This window comes from Garra rufa, chromosome 16 (assembly GCF_049309525.1).
Source record: "Garra rufa chromosome 16, GarRuf1.0, whole genome shotgun sequence".
Taxonomy (NCBI): domain Eukaryota; kingdom Metazoa; phylum Chordata; class Actinopteri; order Cypriniformes; family Cyprinidae; genus Garra; species Garra rufa.
The window spans coordinates 7,611,774-7,635,915 of record NC_133376.1 but is presented as its reverse complement, the minus strand read 5'-3'; the positions used below and the strand labels follow the sequence as shown (position 1 = coordinate 7,635,915).

General features: G+C 35.9%; 1 protein-coding gene across 1 annotated transcript in view; it reads left to right on the top strand.

Moving 5' to 3' along the window:
* Positions 1–24,142, top strand: part of aff2 (AF4/FMR2 family, member 2) — a 163,634-nt gene that overhangs the window by 137,917 nt on the left and 1,575 nt on the right. The window contains exons 10-18 of the mRNA XM_073820142.1: positions 233–348; positions 4,945–5,203; positions 5,535–5,671; positions 5,861–5,924; positions 9,000–9,136; positions 9,338–9,409; positions 17,513–17,606; positions 17,839–17,888; positions 22,698–22,915. Coding sequence (XP_073676243.1) covers positions 233–348; positions 4,945–5,203; positions 5,535–5,671; positions 5,861–5,924; positions 9,000–9,136; positions 9,338–9,409; positions 17,513–17,606; positions 17,839–17,888; positions 22,698–22,915 — 1,147 coding nt within the window. The remainder of the gene's footprint in view (positions 1–232; positions 349–4,944; positions 5,204–5,534; positions 5,672–5,860; positions 5,925–8,999; positions 9,137–9,337; positions 9,410–17,512; positions 17,607–17,838; positions 17,889–22,697; positions 22,916–24,142) is intronic.

The following is a 24,142-nucleotide window of genomic DNA, read 5'->3' as shown; positions in this document are numbered from 1 at the left end:
TTCAATGGGGTTAATCATCATTTGTGAACAGTTACATTTAAGATTTCAGTGCTATCCTGTTTCAACCCTGTTTTTAGGAGATACCGATTTTTTTGCAGTCTTTGACTGTAAAAGATGTTTTTTTTTTTTTTTTTGAGTCTTAATGTAGATGTTTCAACTCGTCCTTCATCCTGCCAAGCTAAATAACATGTTAAATTCTGGATGGTGGTAATTAACTTCCATCTCTCTGCAGTCTGAGCACTGTGACGTGATGAGTGGAGGCAAGAAGCTTCGAATGGACAAAGACGCACTGCTGCTTCCTCCTTGTATCTCGCCCATACACAACCATAAGGTCTCCAGCACAAAAGAGTAAGTATTCTGTAGTGACTCATGCCTTGTTGCCTACATTATCACTCACTTTTTCTAGGAGCTTGACTAGTGACTAGCCATTTTGATTGTTTTCAAATGCATTTAGTGCTTTTACAGGGGTCCTATTATGCTTTTATACTTTTTGAATTTTAGTCAGTGTGTGCAGCGTATGTTTAGGCATAAAAAACATAAACAAAGTTACAAATCTCAAAGTCCACTCCAAAGGGAGATATTTAGGTTTTTTTTTTAAGTCCCTTTTTAAGAACTACAACAAACGGCTCGTTTGGACTACAGTGTTTGTTTTCCGGATGTTATAATGTCACAACAAGGTCCATTAGAATATCATTCAAATAAATCCTATCTACGGAAATTTGAATCGTTGGCGGCTGAGGGATTAGCCTAAATTTAGCAATGTAGCCTGGACAGCCATTTCTGGGATGCTTCTGCGAGCCACAGGGTGACTGGTATAAATGCAAGCATTGACTCAAGTGGCTGCAAACTGCTCCGGTCTCAGTTGATGTGTGCGATATAGACACATGCGGAGCCGCTGCTGATGTAAACACAAGCATTGACTAGAGTGACGATCATCAGTGGCCTTGTGGTAAGAGATTTATTTATCATACAGTGTAGATAGCTTCACTACCCTGCTGAAAAAAAAAAAAAAGCTAAAACCAGCCTAGGCCTTTAGCTAGTCACAGCTGGTCAGCAGGCTGGTTTTAGAGGGGTTTTGGCCACTTTGGTCAGGCTGGGAGACCACCAGCTAAAACCAGCCTGATCAGCCTGGCCAGGCTGAGTGACCAGCCAAAACCAGCTACTTACAGCTTAAACCAGCTAAGACAGCCAACCAGCCTAGGCTGGTTTTAGCTGTTTTATTCAGCAGGGTAGCCTTACGCTGGAGCTGATTTCGGGCATGTAAATAATTAAATAAATTAGCACAATAATCATAATATCATGTATCTGCGACTTCGCAGGCTGACGATAGGACCAACACTAGGTGTATATGACTTCCTTCTTTCAGACAAATGCAATCTGAGTTATATTAAAAATTATCCTGGCACTCCCAAGCTTTAGAACAGCATAGAATTCAATTCAATTCAATTCAATTTCACTTTATTGTTGGAATTTCTTCCAAAAATTGTCTTGCATCCTATTTGCGTTTACTGTCTAACATTAATTCACAACAATACACATTACACAATACAATACATTCAAAGACATACATGTCAATACAAAGACTAGTGTTTCTCTCCATCAGTCCAAAACAAGTCCAATAAAGTTCATAAGTCCATAATAAAAAGTGCCTCATATGGCTCCGGGGGGTCAATAAAAGCCTCCTGTTGCGAACCGATGTGTTTTTGTGAGAAAAATATACATATTTAAAATGTAAGAATCAATTTAATCTAGCTTGCGCTAACAGTTGTACACGGAACTTGCTACTTTGGGAAGTGGTGTGGTAGGACTGAAACTGCGTCTAAGTTGTGCAACAATCGCAACGCAGTGGGACTGCTAACCAATCACAACATTTCATTTTTTGGAAGGCGGACCTTCATCAAACCCAGAACTAATTGAGCCATTTGTGCCAGCCTAGGGAGAAAGCTATTGTAATAATGTAAATTATGTGAAAAATAATTTGTTTTTTGAACCACCAAGCATGAGAGCATGTTCTAGTGCACCCCCAAAACAAAATAAAGACTTTGTAAAAGAGCATAACAGGACCCCTTTGATAGATTTAGGTTGGATTGCACTCAACCTTTTACTGTTTGCTTCTTCAGTAACTCAGTAATATTAATAAAGTAACAGTAATAAAGAGCCCACAATGTTTTGCTTCTCTTTAACATATGCTACCAGTGTCCCCTGATGTTTTTGCCACATATGCATGAAAACACAGATTTGCCAGCTCAGCTTAGTAGCTCACCCTGTGTTATGTCCTCCGAGAGAATGCTGGGATACGCAGAAGGAGCAGCAGGTCACCCTTTCGAGCGCCTGCCTGCTTTGTCCCACTGCATTACAGTAATTTAACACTGACACCAGCACAACGGCTACCGCTAATTTTAGATATTCAATTAGTGTCAGGCCAGGCTAGAGCCTATCAAAGACACACGCGTGACAGGGGTCATGTGCTTGTCCTGTCCGCCTGAGTGCCCACCGCACTGCGACACGACTAACGGCAGCGAGTCTTCATGATACGATCAGCAGCGCTACGTTGAATTATTAGCCAGCGCTAACGCCTATTACTGGAAGTGTTTAGCACCCCGGGCTATTTACTGTTATCACCTGCTCAGTGTGTGTTAAATCAGCTCATTCACTGCATTCACCCTTTTAATTGAATTAGAAAAGTAAAGAAGGCTTTTTATTTAGTGTTGTTAACTGATGAGACTCGTGTTTTATGGCGTATTTTCAGCTTAATAAACCAAGGCGAAAATATGCTGCTGTCTAGGACATTCGGTCTCAGTGGAGCGTCTTTATTTAGCGCTCAGGCTAAGTTTAGACATGTAAGCACTTATGCAAATGAATTTAGCCAAGTTTATATCGGAGCACATGCAGGTGCCACCACCTCCAATCTCATCTGTACTTTACCTTGTGTCTCTGCCATATTGTTCTAGAAAAAGAAACAAGAGGAACAAAACCATTTGGTATTGAATGACCCTACTTGCCCCCAAGAGAGAGCTGAACATAGTATCATATTTTCAACAAAATTACACCCTGTGTAAAATAATATATTTCAGCAGTAGCTGCTTTGGATTGCGAAGAAGAAAGAAGCTTTTGTCTTTAATTAGGGTTTAGTTTTGTGCTGAGATGCAACATTAGAAGTTGAGCTGAGAGCGTTTCTCTGAGACAGTCACTATAGATTCTGAAGAGTCTAGGAAACACAACAATGGACAGAATCAATTCTTGCCTGTTGTTTCGGCCACTTCTTCGTGCTGAATTTAACATTCTGGACTTGTAGAAGGCTTGGACTAAGGCAGCATATATGACTTTTTGATCACAATTATGAGCTTTTGATCACAATTCTGAGTTTTTGATCACAATTCTGAGGAAAAAACTTAGAATTGTGACTTCATATCTTGCAATTCTGACTTTTTTCTCACAATTACGAGTTTTTGATCACAATTCTGAGGAAAAAACTCAGAATTGTGACTTTATATCTTGCAATTCTTACTTTATAACTCTCTGTTGCAAGTTTAAATCACACATTTCTGAGAAAAAAAGCCAGAATTGCACGTTTTTATCTTGCAATTCTGACTTTTTTCTCATAATTATGAGTTTTTGATCACAATTCTGAGGAAAAAAATCAGAATTGTGACTTTATATCTTGCAATTCTGACTTTATAACTCTCAGTTGCAAGTTTACATCACGCATTTCTGAGAAAAAAAAGCCAGAATTGCACGTTTTTATCTTGCAATTCTGACTTTTTTCTCACAATTACGAGTTTTTGATCACAATTCTGAGGAAAAAACTCAGAATTGTGACTTTATATCTTGCAATTCTTACTTTATAACTCTCTGTTGCAAGTTTAAATCACACATTTCTGAGAAAAAAAAGCCAGAATTGCACGTTTTTATCTTGCAATTCTGACTTTTTTCTCACAATTATGAGTTTTTGATCACAATTCTGAGGAAAAGACTCAGAATTAAGGAAAAAACTCAGAATTGTGACTTTATATCTTGCAATTCTGACTTTAAAACTCTCAGTTGCAAGTTTACATCACGCATTTCTGAGAAAAAGGTGAGAATTGCAAGCTCTTATCTCGCAATTATGACTTTTTCTCGCAATTATGCCTTTTTATCACTCAATTCTGAGAAAAATGACTTTATAAATCAGTTGCGAAAAACGTCAGAATTGCAATATTTATGTCTTGTAATTCTGACTTTATAACTCAATTGCGAGTTTACATCACACATTTCTGAGAAAAAAAGTCAGAATTGCACGTTTTTATGTCACACTTCTTTTTTGCAATTCTGAGATTTTGTCACACAATTCTGAGAAAAGAAAGTCAGAATTGTGACTTTATAACTCTCAATTGTGAGTTTAAATCGCACATGTCTGAGAAAAAAAAAAGTCAGAATTGAGAGATAAACGTTGCAATAACATCTTTATTTCAGTGGCGTAAACAGGCTTCCATACATAGACCTTTTTGTTCTCCCTCTCATTTTCTCTCCCTTCTTTTTTCAGTGTGTGTTTATATTTATTTATTCATGTATTTATTTATTTATTTTAGTCTGATAGTCTAACGCATCTAGTTGTTATTGGAATTGTTCTAGCAACAATCTGTCCATGCAATTTCCTTCCTCTGCTCAGTAAAATAAGGTCTTTATCTGCATTTACACAGCAAGACCTAAAGCACAAATCTAGTGTTTTGGCACATATACAATGTTTAGTCTTGTCAGTTTACATTCACTTAAAAGTTAAAATATACCTGACTGTGTTTACATTAAGACACTTTTTTTCCAGTATCCATTAGTAGTGTTTAAAACACCACCAAATATGCCTCTGTATGTCTTTGACTCTATATATTGTAAACACCACAAATTTGAAGTGGCTTGCAAGTGCACAGACAGAAATCTTTGACATGTTTTCTATTTTCTTCTGCCAAGTTCACTGAAGAAGCAACCTCGCAAGCGGGAGGATAAGTTGTTACCGCCTCTGCTGTCGCCGCTGTCCGATGAGCCGGTGGGCCGCCCGCGGAGAAGCAGTGAATGCAGCTCCATCAGTCAAGAAGGAAACACCTCCACCGTCCCAAACAGCCTCCCCTCCACTCGCACAATACCTGCCTCCACCTCTTCATCATCGTCCTCATCACACAAACACCGCAAAGGAGAGAACAAATCCTTCTCCCATTCCAAGACCAGCAATGTAAGTCATAGACAGACAGATGGATGGATGGATGGAGGAATCCATGGATGGATAGACAGTTAGATTTGATTTTTTTCCCTTGCTTGAGGTCTTCACCACATTTCCTGTGTTTTTGCTAAACTAATTACCTTCTTGGAAAGGTTTCAAAATAGCCTTGAAGACAAGAGAATGGCTCCCATGTGCCGATCGTCCAAAATCAATCCAACTAAATGGTCCTAAAAATGAAAACACAGAGTAGTTTGCAAAACAGACTGAGAGTGAATGGATCCTTTATGTATTATTTAAGCTGTTAAAGGCTAATTATCATTTTAATGTTCTCGTGCTTGTCTAGGAGGAAGACAGTCATAGCAAGCCGTCCGGCGGTTTTCACGGCAATGGTCAGTCGGACACAGACCTCTGGTCAAACCCTTCAGCCCTGTCCATGGAGCACATGGAGCCCAGGAGACCTAAACTCACATTTAATAACACGTATGTAGCAGTAACAATGTGATTGCTGTGGATAATGACTGAGTGTGTATTACATATCTTGAACTGTCTTTTAATCGTATAGCAGCTTTACATATTTCAGGTGTGTGTGTTATTGCACATATTGGAATGTGTGTGAAAAGCTAAGATCTTAAGATCACAGATCTTTAATCACATTTTATATCATTGCAGTGTTCACAATGCAGATTACTACATGCAGGAAGCCAAGAAGTTGAAGCACAAGGCAGATGCTTTGGTAAGACCATTCATAATAATTTATGTCTATGTGCCAGAACAAAGCAAAAATTGTTAAAGAATTACGGTTATTATAGTTAACTGAAACTAAAACTAAAACCATAAACAGTAAACATTCACTGAAATAAAATAAAATTAAATGAAACAAAAATAAATAAATAAACTTTGATGTAATTAAAACAACCCTAAAATCTGAAAAAAAAAAAAATAAATAAATAAACATTAAAAGTTGAAGCACAAGGCAGATGCTTTGGTATGTCCATTCATAATACGTCTATGTGCCAGAACAAAACAGTAATTGTTATAGAATTACAGTATTATAGTTAATTGAAAGTAAAACTAAAACCAGATAAAGTAAACATTCACTTAAAAAAAAAAAATAAAATGAAATTAAATTAAATAACACAAGCAAAACTTTAATTATTATTGAATCATGGTTATTATAGTTAACTTAAAGTCAAATCTAAAAGGTTAACTAAAAAGTAAACATTAAAATATAAAAATACATTTCAATTTAATTTTATTTAATTTAATTTTATTTTATTTTAAATTGTTGTACTTAAAAATAATGTATAATACAATAAAATAAAATAAAATAATAAAGATAACTAAATAAAAACTTGCATTAAAAAAACCCTAAAAACGAATTAATTAATTAATTAAAAACAAACAAACAAACAAACAAACATTAAAAGTTAAAGCACAAGTCAGATGTTTTGGTAAGTTTATTCATAATATGTTTATGTGCCAAAACAAAACAATAACTGATAGGTAAATAATAGAATCATTTATCTATAGAAAGGCTTGCTTGTTTGTTTTTAATATAAAAAGTTCTATTTTTGGCAAATGTGAAAGCCCTTTTACACCAAAAGCCTCAGGCTTACAGAAAAGTAAATTCACGGCTGTACAGTGGAAAAAATGTCACTTCTTCAGCAATAAAAAAAAAGGAAAACAAATGTTTAAATGTTAAAAGATTATCTTGAGTCATTTTTGCTTATTAGTGTGGATGAATTGGATCATCGAAGGTCGGCAGCAAAGACATCGGTTAATAAAATGGGATTGAGCACATAAAGGATATTTGTATTATTTAACATATTTAATTATTGCAGGTTTGTGTTCAATTTTACTGTTTTTATTCATTTTGAGAAATACTGTATCTGTTTTTTTTTAGTGAGTGAGATGAATTAATGCATGTTCACATTTATTCTAGAACTAAAGTAATATCTTACTCACAATTTCTCTCAACATGGGAACAGGAGAGCTTTTAATCAATAAATGGGGGGGGGGGTAACTGGTGTTACTTATTTGAAAAAGTCACTCTTTATTGTCAATAAAAAAAAACTAGTTACTTGGAAAAAGTACAACACTGAATTTGAGATCTTCTCACCTAAGCACTGTGGGTAACATTAAAGGTTGTATCAGCGATTCTAGGCTGAAACATAAAGTGTCAAATTCAGCTGACCTTTCTTCATGATCCGCTCTCTGACTGCCCCATAAATTGGCTGTAAAAAAAAAAATGCGTCTCTGTGGTCAGCCTAGGGTCCAAAATATGCCAAAAAACAATCGGTGCTACCAACAATTCCACAGCAAAACAAACAGTGTTCCAACCAATCACCGTCAGGGGGTCGGTGTTGTGGACTTTCGCTCTGCCTCCCTCACATCCCTGCACCAGTACGAAAGTCCACAACGCCAACCCCCTGACGGTGATTGGTTGGAACACTGTTTGTTTTGCTGTGGAATTGTTGGTAGCACCGATTGTTTTTTGGCATATTTTGGACCCTAGGCTGACCACAGAGACGCGTTTTTTTTTTTTTTACAGCCAATTTATGGGGCAGGCAGCGAGTGGATCATGAAGAAAGGTCAGCTGAATTTGACACTTTATGTTTCAGGCTTGAAATCGCTGATACAACCTTTAAGATCTCTTCCGAATCTCTAGTGGAGACATGTGCGAAATTATGACATCTTTTACACCGGAGAAAAACCTGCCAAGCCAGAGACTCCATTTAGTTCTCATCCAATCTCAGCACAGCCTAGGAGAAACAGTGATATTAGTGCGATCTTTAGCGATTTTTCTTTCAACAGGAAGTTAGCACTCAGCAAGAGCAGATGAAAAATTCCTGTCACACTGCTCTTAACTACACGGACACATACCCCGTCCGCTACAAAGAGCCATTAGCAAGCTGAAAAAAAGCTCTCTCGGCAGACCTTTTATAATTGAAGACTTTCCAATCTAGGCGCGCGAAAGCCCTTGTGTCTGCCCTTAGCATCCATAAAGCAGGAGCTTTGTTAGAGATTTACAAAACAGACCCCCGGACCCTCAATAATTGGATCCAGGCAATTATCTCTGGAGACATTGTCCATTATCGCAAGTTACATCCTCTCTGTCATAAATCGCTATGACGATGTATAGGCCTAGTCATGAATACAAAGTAAAGGGAATTGATTGCCAGCGTTACACGAGCGTAGTGGCAGGCGTGTAATGAATCCCGGGCGTCCCTGCGCCTTGTATTGAAGGGCTCACTTGAAAACGAATGGACTCGGCTCCTGAGGTGCCGGCGGAGGCAAGTGGTCAGTAAATCTATTTTACGCTCCTATGGAGATGAGATATGCTCTTATTGTTTGTGCTTGTCTGCCGACTTAGATGCTGGTGGGTTTTTGGAGGCAGGCGTAATGTTGTTTAGTGCTATTGATTAGTTTGCGTTTGAGAAACGAGACACGAGAGTTAAAGTTAGCCTTTACGAGCTTGCGCCGATAAGTCAGGATGAAAAACATAATCCCTAAATGTAGAGAAAAGCACTCTGTATTGCTTTACCACACAAAATAAACGGTTCTGATTCATAAACTTGTCATGAAGTTGGAAATATACGGCAGGCCGGTGGCCGTAAATCTGCACGTTGCCTCACTCTTGCATTACATCTCTCTTCATAAGAGAATTACCTCAGCCTAATGTCTTTATTTCCTCCTCTGATGATATCTGGTTTTCTATATGACTTTACGAGCTTCCAATATTACCTCAGTCTTCTTTTTTTTTATTTGCGGAATTATCTCCACCTCTAATGCCGCTTTTGTTTCACAGATGGACAAGTTCGGCAAAGCTGTGAATTATGCCGACGGGGCGCTCTCGTTCATCGACTGTGGCAACGCCATGGAACGAGACCCGTTAGAGGCCAAGTCACCGTACACAATGTATTCAGAAACTGTAGAGCTCATCAGGTCAGTGCCGTCTTCATATCTTCAGAATTCAAACATAAAAGGCAATTGTCATTAACTACAGTTAGCACTCTTTGTTTTATTGACATCAGAGGCAATAAAAATAGATGGTCCTCGAAGTTCATCAGAATATTCAAAGATATTTTGCTAATTTGAGTATGGTGTCAGTAGTTTTATTATATTTGTGTATTTTTGTTATTTAAGGTACGCAATGAGATTAAAGAACTTCACCAGTCATTCCGCCACAATAGCTGAAAAGAAGCTCGCTGTACTGTGGTAAGTTTGCTTTTATGTGCCTCAACTCTTCATTATTATTAAGTTTTATTTGATGTTATTTTATTTTTTAAATGAATACATTTATAGTTACAAAGGAATTCTATTTTCAAGTGAATGTTGTTCTTTTACAACGTTTTGTCAAAGAATTAATTTTTTTTTTTAACTTTGATCACAGGAATAAATTACATTTGAAAATACAGTTGAGGTCAAAAGTTTACATCCCCTTTTCAGAATCTGCAAAATGTTAATTATTTTACCAAAATAGGGGGATCATACAAAAACCATGTTATTGTTTTAGTACTGACCTGAATAAGATATTTTACATTTAACATGTTTACATATAGTCCACAAGAGAAAACAATAGTTGAATTTATAAAAATTACAATGTTCAAAAGTTTACATCCCCTTGAATCTTAATACTGTGATAGTTGTCCTTCCTGCTGTTCTTTAGAAAAAAATCCTTCAGGTCCCACAAATTCTTTGTTTTTTCAGCTTTTTTTGTGCATTTGAACCCTCTTCAAAAATGACTGTATGATTTTGAGATCCATCTTTTCACACTGAGGACAACTGAGGAACTCATATACAACTATTACAAAACGTTCAAACACTCACTGATGCTTCAGACGAAAAAATAAATGCATCAAGAGCCGGGGGGTTAAAAACTTTCTGAATTGGAAGATCATGGTAAATGTAACATATTTTGTTCTAAGGGAAACATGTAAGTATCTTCTGTAGCCTCTGAAGGGCAGCACTAAAAAAAAAATATTTTATTTGTGGCAAAATAAGAAAAATGTACACATCTTTATTCTGTTCAAAAGTTTTCATCCCCGGCTTTTAATGCATGTTTTTTTCCTTCTGGAGCATCAGTGAGTGTTTGAACCTTCTGTAATAGTTGCATATGAGTCCATCAGTTGTCCTCAGTGTGAAAAGATTGATCTCAGAATCATACAGTCATTGTTGGAAAGAGTTCAAATACAGAAAAATGCTGGAAAACCAAAGAATTTGTGGGACCTGAAGAACAGCAGGCAGTTTAACTGTTCAGGACAAACAGGATACTCAACAACATCTATCACTAAACAAAAAACACAGCTGTGGATGATTCAGGTAACAACACAGTATTAAGAATCAAGGGGATGTAAACTTTTGAACAGGGTCATTTTTATAAATTCAGCTGTTATTTTCTCTTGTAGTATCTTGCAGTATGTGACCAGAATAATGTGAACAACACACAAAAAGTGTCTTTCCCAAAACTGCAAGCTTCAATCTGATTGGCCAGCTCACAATTTCTAAAAATCAAGCACATGTTTTTACCAGCCTGACTGAAAAATGAAGTTTTGTTTAGAAGTATTCTGAAAGGAACACTTTAGAGGAACAGCTATTTGCTTGATTTTACAAAGTTTGCAAGACTCATCGATTTGAACATTAGCAAGTAAAGCAAACATTGTGTCCTTGAGAATATTTCTACATTTTACTTTGCTTCCAGGGATATGCAGGTTACATCAGATCACCCACCCCTAAATGTCACAGAAAAAGATAAATCACACTTCTTTAAAAAAACGACTTTAAATGTCGGTTAGATGAACTCTTCCTGACTAAGGATACATTTCACGGCAAGTTTTTTTTTTTTTTTCAGTTTTTAAAAAGACAATGTTGTCAAAACCAACCTTCACACTATATTATCCATGCCAGGCCAGTAGGTGGCAATGTCATTTTTTTCTACCTAAACTCATGGGCGAAAACATACTTGTAGGAACTTTTTCGCAAGACGCAAAATACGTACCAATATGTACATATCACTGCAGTTTCCAACAGAAATTAAAGGAGAAGCTGTACAGGGTCCTTCTCAAAAAATTAGCATATTGTGATAAAGTTCATTATTTTCTGTAATGTACTGATAAACATTAGACTTTCATATATTTTAGATTCATTACACACAACTGAAGTAGTTCAAGTCTTTTATTGTTTTAATATTGATGATTTTGGCATACAGCTCATGAAAACCCAAAATTCCTATCTCAAAAAATTAGCATATCATGAAAAGGTTCTCTAAACAAGCTATTAACCTAATCATCTGAATCAACTAATTAACTCTAAACACCTGCAAAAGATTCCTGAGGCTTTTAAAAACTCCCAGCCTGGTTCATTACTCAAAACCGCAATCATGGGTAAGACTGCCGACCTGACTGCTGTCCAGAAGGCCATCATTGACACCCTCAAGCAAGAGGGTAAGACACAGAAAGAAATTTCTGAACGAATAGGCTGTTCCCAGAGTGCTGTATCAAGGCACCTCAGTGGGAAGTCTGTGGAAAGGAAAAAGTGTGGCAGAAAACGCTGCACAACGAGAAGAGGTGACCGGACCCTGAGGAAGATTGTGGAGAAGGACCGATTCCAGACCTTAGGGGACCTGCGGAAGTAGTGGACTGAGTCTGGAGTAGAAACATCCAGAGCCACCGTGTACAGGCGTGTGCAGGAAATGGGCTACAGGTGCCGCATTCCCCAGGTCAAGCCACTTTTGAACCAGAAACAGCGGCAGAAGCGCCTGACCTGGGCTACAGAGAAGCAGCACTGGAAATTTTGCATGTCATTCGGAAATCAAGGTGCCAGAGTCTGGAGGTAGACTGGGGAGAGGGAAATGCCAAAATGCCTGAAGTCCAGTGTCAAGTACCCACGGTCAGTGATGGTCTGGGGTGCCATGTCAGCTGCTGGTGTTGGTCCACTGTGTTTTATCAAGGGCAGGGTCAATGCAGCTAGCTATCAGGAGATTTTGGAGCACTTCATGCTTCCATCTGCTGAAAAGCTTTATGGAGATGAAGATTTCATTTTTCAGCACGACCTGGCACCTGCTCACAGTGCCAAAACCACTGGTAAATGGTTTACTGACCATGGTATTACTGTGCTCAATTGGCCTGCCAACTCTCCTGACCTGAACCCCATAGAGAATCTGTGGGATATTGTGAAGAGAAAGTTGAGAGACGCAAGACCCAACACTCTGGATGAGCTTAAGGCCGCTATCGAAGCATCCTGGGCCTCCATAACACCTCAGCAGTGCCACAGGCTGATTGCCTCCATGCAACGCCGCATTGAAGCAGTCATTTCTGCAAAAGGATTCCCGACCAAGTATTGAGTGCATAACTGAACATAATTATTTGAAGGTTGACTTTTTTTGTATTAAAAACACTTTTCTTTTATTGGTCGGATGAAATATGCTAATTTTTTGAAATAGGAATTTTGGGTTTTCATGAGCTGTATGCCAAAATCATCAATATTAAAACAATAAAAGGCTTGAACTACTTCAGTTGTGTGTAATGAATCTAAAATATATGAAAGTCTAATGTTTATCAGTACATTACAGAAAATGACCTATATAAAAATATACAGATAATGTGCTCACCCCCTTGTCATCCAAAATGTTCATGTCTTTCTTTCTTTAGTCTTTAGTCTTAAACTTTAAAAAAAGCTATTTAAATGCAGCTTCAAAAGGCTCTAAGGAAGAATGGTCTTATCTAGCAAATCGATCGGTTATTGTCTAAAAAAAATGTACAGTTCATATACTTTTTTAACCTTAAATGCTCGTCTTGTCTCATCTCTGCGATGTGCATGCGAATTCTGTGTAATCTGTGTCAATTTAGTTAAGGGTATGTCGAAAAAACTCCAATCTCGTTTTCTCCTTCAAGTTCCTACGTCCCTGTTTTTTGTAAAGTGTGTGTTTGTAAACACTAAATCAGTACTTCTGCAGCGATAAGACTCTTTTTTATTGGCTGGGATCGTTTAGAGCCCTTTAAAGCTGCATTTTAATAGCTTTTTGGAAGTTCAAAATTGCGGGCACCGTAGGAGAATTCTATGGAGAACATTCCTGAAATGTTTTCCTCAAGAAACATAATTTCCTTACGACTGAAGAAAGAAAGACATGAACATCTTGGATGATGGTGTGGGTAAATTATCTACATTTTTGTGACTAATTCTTTAACACTAGAGGCAGTAAAACAGTGAGTACTTGTATACAGTTATGCACTGCAAAAAAAGGTTTTCTTAGATTTTTTGTCTTGTTTCCAGCCAGAATATCTAAAAATTCTTAAATCAAGAAGGATTTTCTAGACGAGTAAAAATTATTGTCGTCTTTTCAGAAAAAAAAAACCAAGTCAAAATTAAGTGTGTTTCTGCTTGAAACAAGCAAAATAATCCAATTAATAATCCAAAAAAAGACAATTGGGTATGAAAATAATATTTTCTGTTTGAAATAAGTTTTCAATGGCAGATTATTTTGTTTGTTCTAAGCAAAAACTCACTTAATTTTGACTTGCTTTTTCTGAAAACAAGAAAATTATGTTTACTTGTCTAGACAATCCTTCTTGATTTAAGAATTTTCAGATATTTTTGTTGGAAACAAGACAAAAAATCTAAGTAAAATCTAAGTAAAACTTTTTTTGCAGTGTATGCGCCTGCGCAGATGCCTATAGCCTAAACACATAAAACACATGACATCGGTTTTCACAAATTAGCTTTTTTTGTGCGCTAACAGTATCATTTTCAAAAACTTGAACTTTGAAACATTTGTTTTTAGCCCCCCAAAAAAAGTAAAAAAAAATTCTGCGTTTTAGTTGAAAGCAGTGTCACGTAAATGCCCTTTAAGTATCCAAAATGATCAACCGTATTGACTTTATTCCAGTCGTTTGGTGACATCAAATTAGTGTATACCTGCTTGATGAAAAGCAAGTTAACCCATGAGTCACACATGGAGGTCAAAATGCGAGTTTCATTGATGACCCAACTGATGTAGTTGCTTTGAAGAAGTGACGTGCTCATTCAGGCCTTCTAAGGGCGTCAGAGGTGGTATTAACGCTCCACCGTCGTTCCCCGCGTACCATCAGAAGCTAAATCCAGCGCTTTGCACTAGCAGCCAGTTAAATCTCCTCTCAGCCATCGCTCGACGACAATCATCCGTATCTGGAAGGAAGCTTTAAAACACTGCTAAAGCGCTTAATCAGCTTAGAGTGGATCGTTATTCCTGTATTTCATTAAGCTATTAGAGGATAATGAAAGATTTCCACATGGTGACGGCAGAAACATATTCTCGGCCAGATAAAAGCCGCCCGTGCTCTGCCTGCCTGTCACGGCGCGGCGGCTTGTTTATTTTGAATGTCAAGGTTAGTTTTGCGCTTATAGCGGGATGACAGTCATCAGCGCAGATTGGAATTCAGCTGCCAGTCTCTCTGGCTTGTTAATGAAAGCCATCTAGCTGCCGAAAGGGATTTTCAAAGGCTGCTGCGTTTATGATTTATAAACCTGGGTCGAGGACATAATACTGTTGGGGTGATATTATATGCATTTAAGAGAGCTGTAAAAGCATGTTTACTCTCTGGCTTCAGATATTAGGCCAATATAACCTGTAGATTTTGACCTGTGACATTGGGGAATAAATAAAGGCGCATTGACAAGGTGCCATAAAAGCCTCAGACCTGCTTTAGGCGGGACAGACACCTTGTTTATTGATGGGACTTCAGTAGTCTGGATGCGTGAGAAATGTGAGAAAGCTAGTTTTGGTTTCATGGGGCTGTGCATATGTCCCAAGCATCTGGTGTCTCGCAAGCATACTGTTGAAAGGTCAGCCACCCCGTGATACTGGCTGCTTCTCCCTCAGTGCTCATATTGATGCACACTGCTGGTTATGATAATACTGTTGTTGTTTTTGTTGTTGCTGTCAACAAGATACTGTCGATGTTCTTGCCATAGATATGTTTGACCCTGCATGTGAATTATTAGAAGAAAAAAAACTCTCTTAAAACACGTTTTAAAATATTTATTGTCTAATGTGTGATGGGAATGATTATAAACATTTCTGGAATGAAACTGCTGGCTTCTTTGTTCCGCTAAAAGCTAATTTCATTGACAATATTTGCGGGTATTTATTTTGATAGTATCCTACAGTGGATATACATGCATCACATGGGATGTTGTTTGGTTTTTTGTTTTGTTTAGATTTTTTGTTTAGTTTTGTTGTTGTTGTTTTTTTTTGTTTTTGAACGTTCACTATTTGCTAGTTTTTTTTTTTTTTACTACTAGTATCCTACAGTTGATATACATGCATCACACAGGAAGTTTTTTGTTTGTTTTGTTTGTTTTTGTTTAATTTTTTTTTTTTTTTGTCTGTTTGTTTTTTGTTTTGTTTCATTTTTGAACATTCATCTGAAAATGCAATTGTCACCACATTACCACAAGTATTTATTGTCTTTTGTGTGATGGAATTTTGAAAATTTCTGGCTGGCTTCTTTGTTCTGCTCAAGCTTATTTCATTAACACTATTTGCTGATATTTAATTTGGTTTATTTAGTTTAGTTTAGTTTAGCTTTTGTTTTGTTTTGTTTGTGTTGTTGTTTTTTGTTGTTGTTTTCGTTTTTGAACATTCTTCTTAACATACAGGGGATTTACATGCATCACAGGGGATGTTTTTTGTTGTTGTTTTTTTTGTGAACATTCATCAGAATGTGTAATTTATGAGTATTTATTGTCTTTTGTGTGATGGAAATGACATTTTAAACATTTCTGGAATAAAACTGCTGGCTTCTTTGTTCTGCTAAAACTAATTTCATAGATAAAAAAAAAATCCACCTATTTCCACTTACGTTTTTAAATTTTATATCCACTCAATTCAACTTTTACACTGAATCTTTAAAACACTTTAAATAGTTGTTGTGTTTAATTGTGTTTTTAAGTATAATCAAGTTGTACAAGTCATTTCAACTGAAATTACACTTAACCGACTTTAAAAATCAAGTTGAATTACATATAACTTACACAGAGTAATAATACTTATACAGAGTTACTGTATAAAAAAGTTGCTGCCTTAAACTTTTAAGTAGAATCAACTTAGCTATTTAAGTCTTTTCAACTTAAATTATATTAAACGGACTTAAATCATAAACTGAATCGTGTACAACTTATTTTAAGAGGAGACACTGCAGGCAAAAACACAGAAAGTGTTTTTTTTTTTTTTTTTTTTTTTTCTTTTCTTTCTTTCAGATTAGCGGTAAGAAAACATCCAAAAGACACTGTTAAGTGTTTCTTTTTTTGGCACTTTATCTATTTGTGTCAATAGATTTCAATTACAATACATATTTTTAAAGGCTGTTTTCTCAAAATGTTTTTTTTTTCTCCTACACTGAGCCATACATTTCCACTTCAGTAGCACTTACACACACCAAACTCATTTGCATATTTAAACATACCATTTTAGAAAACTTGTAATACAAAAAATGTTTACAATAATCAATGTAATCAATCAACTGGGTAAGTAAGGTCATAACTATTAGTTATTTTTTTACCCAATTTACCTGCAGTGTCTTACCTTAAACAGTAGAAAATTGCTTAGCTTATTTTGTTATTTTGATCATACCATTTTTACAGTGTAATATAAAAAACTAAGTTGCCATGTGATCTGATATAATTTTACAGTGTAGCAATTGCACAGTTAAATTAAAAAAGTAATAAAAAAGAAAGAAAGAAAGAAAGAGAAAGAAAGAACTGTGATTTATGCCTTATTTTGATATTATATGATTATTTTCTTCACATTTCTTCATATGTCATCTCAAGTTTTTCATTAACACTATAAATAACAACTGCACTTATTAAATATATTACAGGCAAAAGTATCTGTCATAATGCAAATGATGCCACAATTGTGGGTCAGTCATAAGTTGTGTACATAATGGATATAAAGAATTTTAAACCAGTGGTTTATATTATGAAATGGTTAATGTTGTCACTTTTTTGATTATAATGGTTTTGAAAATGCAATTGCATTTTTTATGATGGATTTTCATATTTTCAGATAGATAGTTTGTGTCTGGGACAAGAAGTCTACATATAAAGTCATTAAAAAAGAAAAAGTACCAAAAACAAATAATAACAGCATGATAAATACTTTCCGTTGTAATGTAACATTTATAAAACAAAAAGTTCCATCCCTGGGACATAAAAAAGCCCAGAAACACCTAACCATTTCCTTGATGATGCTACGTTAATAGTCTTAACAGCACCTTTCAATATTCCTTTAATACGTTTGGCAGAATCGTAATAAAACCATAATGAATATTTTCTCTTTTTCAGCAATCGTTGTTTGTCACTTCTGTACTTGCGAATGTTCAAGCTGAAGAAAGATCATGCGATGAAGTATTCCCGCTCACTAATGGAGTATTTCAAGGTATGATCCGTGTCTTTGTTTATTGCAATTAAGAAACAGCTACAAATCTTCATATTTGTTTGAATAGCTTGTTCTCATAAATTCTGCATGTCATTATTAAACCGTTTTATTCATCAGTTCTAAGCATTGTCAATACTAATAGCGTTTGCATGAGACCAAGCATGTTTGCATTGGCGATTAGGTGCTGTGTTTATAAATGATGTTCCTAACATACGTTTTCTTGTTCCCACAGAATTCTGCAAAAAGCTCTCAAGCACCTTCGCCGTGGGGAGCCAATGGAAAGTACGTACATTTTTTCCTCTCCTTGTCCTTTTGTATTTCTGCCAGCTTGTGAAAAGATTCCATCTTGCTTGAGAACAGCTCTCCTGAATCTTCTTCCCGCTGCCAAGTGGGAAAAAAATATAGTGTGAGATATGAAATCTTAGTCATGGTTACTTGACATCAGTGAAAGGACATGAAGAGATGAACTCTGGGAAAGCAGCATCGCTTCCATGTCAGCTCTATGGCAACCGAGTACCAATGGGGTGAGGCGGTGCGAAAGGCGCTGTGTTTGACTTTGTGTGTGTGTCTGATCCGGCCTCTAGCTGGACACTACCCAGGCTCGCTGTTCGGCTGCCAACCTGCCTGTCAAAAGCAATTAGCCTCACCGGCTCGGCCCCTGCAGCCTCTACATTAGCAATAAAGAGGCAGCAGTACCTGCTGTAGCTGTGATCAACACATCCATCCTCCTCCTCATCCTTTACCATCATGAATCTTTTTCGCCTTTCTTTTTTAGCCTCGGAGGGAGTTTATTTATTTTAGCAGAGCCCTGAAACCCGCTACGAATGGGTCTGGCTGGTGACAGGGCGCATAATTTAGCTGGCCGAGGCTTGAGTGTGTTTCCATTTATCAGTGGATTACAGGCCACTGAACCAGATTGTTTGGGCTGCTGCACTAAAGACACCAATGAATATGTGTGCCGATAGTTGTCTGGAGGAACGACACTGTCTGCGGGTTACTGTTGAAAATGTACTGAGATACTGATTAAAGGGTTGGTGGGTAAACATAAAGAATCTCATGGCTAGTAGTAGAAAAAGAAGTACACGCACTTGTACTGAATAGACTCTTATAGTGGAATTCAAATCAGTTTAACTTTTACTTTTACTTAAACCAGTCTTAGCAAGTCTAGTCTTGACTAGTCTAAAAGTTCAGTATTTCAGTATTATAGAAGTAATATTGTGACTGAAATTAATACATTTGTGACAGTAAAAATGCATTAAAGGGATCCTGTTTTTATTATATAAGTCTTTATTTTCTTTTGGGGGTGCACTAGAACATGCTCTCATGCTTGGTGGTTCTAAAATCGCATTCGTTTTCACATAATTTGCATTATTACAATAGCTTTCTTCCCAGCCTGGCACAAATGGCTCGATTAGTTCCGGTTTTGATAAAGGCCCGCCTTCTGAAAAGCAAAATGTGTTGCGATTGGTTAGCAGTCCCACTGTCCCAACCAGTGATCGTCAGTCTAGTCAATGCTTGTGTTTACATCAGCCATGGCTTCACATGTGTTTTGACCCTCACATGTCAACGGCGCGGCTCTGACACGGTGACCGGAGCAGTTCGCGGACACTTGAGTCAATGCTTGTGTTTATACCAGCCGCCCTGCGGCTCGCTGAAGCAGCTGTCCATGCTACATTGCTAAATTTAGGCTAATCCCCCACCTCGTCCCTCCCCACCTGCCAACGATTCGATTTCCATAGGCGGGATTTATTTTAATGATATTCTAATGAGCTTTGTCATCATAACATCCGGAAAACAATGTTGTGTAGTCCAACGAGCTGTTTGTTGTAGGGAGATATTTAAAGGTCCCATATCGTCAAAATCAAAATTTCCTGGCTTTTTTCATGATAACTACGGTCTAGGGGCTATCTAACTACCATATGAGTTTCAAAACAGTCAATCCACAGTAAACTGCACACAGCCTGCTTAAAGTAGCTGTTCATTTTCACGAGCAGCTGTGACTTCCGTAACGATGTGACGTCCGATCGACTCAAGTCACCGCCTTCAGTCACAAACCAACGTCCCACCCTCCTTTTGTCAAACCCCCAGACAACAAGGCATCCATTCCATTGAGCAACAACAACAGGAAAACAAGTGGAGAAAACCCTGTTCAGTCGATAGATGTCAAGCTATGATCATTACACAGGCTTCAGAACAACGTTAATATAAGAGACCAGCGGCACGTCAACTTCAGCCTCTTTCACACAGCGATTCCGGTAAATACACGCATAATGTGTCCCACGATTTGTTCCGGAATTGTTTAATTTGGTTAATTCACAGTTGTTTTCCGGAATCTGTGCTTGCTTTACACACAAACCATAAAGACATGTGACGTTTGGATGTGAGATGTAATGCGACGCGTACGTTTCACTAAACTGAAACTAACCTGAACAAACTGTGCTTCAGCGCTGATAGTGAGGAGCTGGCTCTGCCTGATGATCGCTGCTTCATTCCACTTTGCACGTAACGTTATTTTTCGTTGTGAAGAGTCGCTTGATAATGTGCATCATTACTACAACACTGCCTTTAGGTTCTGGCTTTGGTTCACACAGTTCCCGTAATTTTCCAGAATCAGCGCGCATTGTGAAAGGGGCTTTACTAAAGCAACAGTTATGTAGCCTACTGCATTCGGTGTTTGTAAAAGAAAAAACATTAATGATCATTCTAAAATATCCTGTTGAGTATCAGCTCTCTCTATTGCTCTGAGCTCGCTTACGCTTACAGCATACATGACCGTAGTTACCTGTGATTGGCCTGGTTGTGCGTCACTCAGAAAACAACAGGCCAATCAGAAGAGAGGCTCATGAATATTAATTAGATGGGCCAAAATCGACCTGTTTTTGACAGAGCTCCTAAAAAAGGAGCTGTAAAAATATATTGAGATGGATTTTGGCACTTATACCGCAAATATATATTCTTAAGGACATCAACAAATAAAATAAACCTCCAGAAATGTGTACGATATGGGACCTTTAAGCTGCGTCTCATTTGGAAGGATGCGTCCTCCGGAGGTCGCATTTGAAGGCTGCACATGTCATTAAGGTCTTATTTAAGAAAAGTAGCCATAATAAAACCAATATTCATTGTGAGGTGTATAACGTTATAATTTATTTTGTACTTCGCAATTTGACAGTTACTTTTCTTAAATGAGACCGCCCCGAAGACATTTGCAGCCTTCAAATGCGACCTCTGGAGGACGCAGCCTTCCAAATGAGACGCAGCTTAAATATCTCCCTTTGGAGTGGACTTTGAGATTTGTAACTTAGTAAGCCCGAACATACACACCGCACACTGGCTAAAATTCAAAAAGTGGAAAAACATAATAGGACCCCTTTAAAGAAATTCAGTGGAGTCGGGTGTCACCCGGTGGCTATTTTTGGTATAGCGACTAAAAAATCTTACAGCAACCTGCACTTTTGTAATATCATCTACAAATTTGGAACATAACTTATTTAGACATATATCTTTAATTTTATAACAATTTTAGATTCTAAAATATTTTGTAAACTACTTATTTTATATAAAATAAAAAGTATAGTACATTTTCTTTACAGTAAAATTTAAATTGAAATAAATCTTTTTTTGATGGTAATTAACATACAAGTATATTCAATTTTACCATAAATGCTTGTCAGTATATTTGGCAGTACAGCCAAGATGATTTAAAAGATGATTGAATTATGAAATTACATATGTACTAAAGTCCTACCTAAATGGGTCAAAAAGCACTAAAGTTCAACTAATTGTATTTAATATAAATTTGAACTTTAAAACATTTTCAATAACACTATAATGTGCACTTTATTTTGTGATCATGATGTAATCATTGTAAGAGAAATTAATACCTATATATATATAGGTATATATAACTTTTTAGACATATATCTTTTATTATAAAGCAATTTGAGATTCCAAAATATTTTGTAAAATATGTATTTTATATGTATAAAAAAAAAACAGAACTGTATATTTTCTTGTATATTTTCACAGTAAAATTAAAGTAATTATTTTCTATTTTTATTACACCGCCAAAAAATCTGACAGGAACCGGCATTTTTTTTTTTTTAAATATCAGCTTCAAATTTAGAACATAACTTTTTTTAACATATAGCTTTGGTTTTATAACAATTTTAGTTTTAAAATATTTAGTAAAATATTTGTTTTACATAAAATAATAAACAGTGTAGTACATTTTACATAAAGCATATTTAAATATTTAGGTCTTAAATCTTAATAAATCTTAATGTTATTTTACTATGCTTACTAAACTGCAACTGCATCATTACAACTTTGCCATTTCAAATAAATTATATGCACATTTTAATAGAAATTACATTGAAGTTGAATTAAAAACATTCAATTAAATTAGCAGTATATATTTAAAATATAGTAGAATTATGAAATTACATAAAACAAGTACTAAAGTCCTACATAAATGGGTCAAAAAGCAATGTTAAGTTCAACTAGCTGTATTTAATATAAATTTGAACTATAAAACATTTTCAATAACAGAATAATATACACTTAACACATTACATGCACAGTACTGTAGTAATAACAGTAAATAATGTTTAATTACATAATCCCTAATCCCAGCTCTATATGTTAATATTACTCAGTACTGAAATATATAATTACACCTTAAAATACTGTAACTGCACTTTCATTTAATTGTAAATTAATATATACTGTATATTGTTTTTAAAGGTAATAAGTTCCATAATAAGTAATTGTTTTACAAGTATGCTGAAGAGTACTTCTTTTACACAAGAGTAGTCAATGCTGCTAGTCGAAACGTATATGATTTATATAAATCTGTGTGGCACAGGATTTTGAGCCAGTGAGATTTTACTGTGTGCAGGGCTACTGATCATAACAGCAAACAAACAAAATGTCTTTACATCTTCCACTTGCCTCTTGTGTTTGATAGATAGGAATGTGCAAGATCCATTTTAAAGGTGCGGCAAATGGTCTGTTTGAAATGATGTGGGAATACGGCGAATTGGATTTCCCAAATTCTCATTGGCCAGTATTTCATCTTTCTCCTAACAGGAGCACAGGTACCCCGTCTCCCATGTCCCTGAGTCCATCTCCTGTCAGTTCGGTCAGCAGCGGCGCTGGAGTGATGGGCTCTTCCTCTGCCTCTGGAAGCGTGGCCATTCCCCAACGCATCCACCACATGGCAGCCAGTCATGTCAACATCACCAACAACATCCTGCGCAGCTATGAACACTGGGAAACCGCTGACAAGCTGGCCCAGGAAAGTCAAGGTAGGATGGTTTTTGAGTTGTATTTCAGGTTTTATTGTTCACAAGACAGTTTGTACAGACACTTGTTTGTTCTTTAGACTGCAAATAGAGAGTACAGCTGAGAGATAAATGCAGTGATTGTTGGTGACATTAAACAACACTGTAAATACTGAATATATTATAAATCACTTTTTATTTGGCCATGAAGTTTCCTACATCTCTGATTTTTTGATCAAAACTTTTCTTAATCTTGTCAAAACACATTGTTGAAAGGACCCGAGTCTCAAGGTTTCATGTTTGGTGGTTGTTTTGTGATAGAAGTAATATTATGGCAGAAATGCATACATTTATGAAAGGAAAGTGCATTAAAAAAATTCAGGGGAGTTTGGTTGTCACACGGTGGCTATTTTTGGTATAGCTCCAAACTAAATCTCATAGGAATCTTAATTTTTGTAATATTAACTTCAAATTTGGAACAATAATTTCTTTATGGATTTTATTTTTATAGCAAATTTAGCGATACTGAAATTAGATTTTTTTTTGTTGTTGTTGTTGTTACAAAATAAGAAATGTTTCGTACAGTATATTTTCTTCATAGTAAACTTTACATTTTTTTTTTTTAATGATTAGGTTTTATGTCATTTTAATTTTATTTTTTTATTTGAATTTTTGTTCATATATTAAAAATGATCTGGTAAAATATATGTATATCCTACATATATTTTACCAGATCATTTTTAATATATGAACAAAAATTCATGTTGCTGTTGCTGATTCACTTGCATGTTGCTGATTTTTTTATTGTAAATTTACTGGTTTTTTTTATAAATAAAAATGATTAATTTATAAAAATGAAAATACAAATGAAATCAATATAGTAAATAATATTATTAGGTTAAATAGTAGAAAATACTATTTAATTATTTGTACTTCCAAAATATGTTTTTTGGTGATTCTTTGAAAAGAAAAAGTATATATATATATATATATATATATATATATAGAGAGAGAGAGAGAGAGAGAGAGAGAGAGAGAGAGATTTTTTTTTATTATTATTTTTAAATTGCTGGCCAAAATAAAAGTGTTTGTGTACTGTGTGTGTGTATATATATATATATATATATATATATATATATATATATATATATATATATATATATATATATAATATATATATATTGAAAATATATAATGTATGTGTATATACATACTAAATATACAAAGTACAAAATTGTCTACACTACGTTT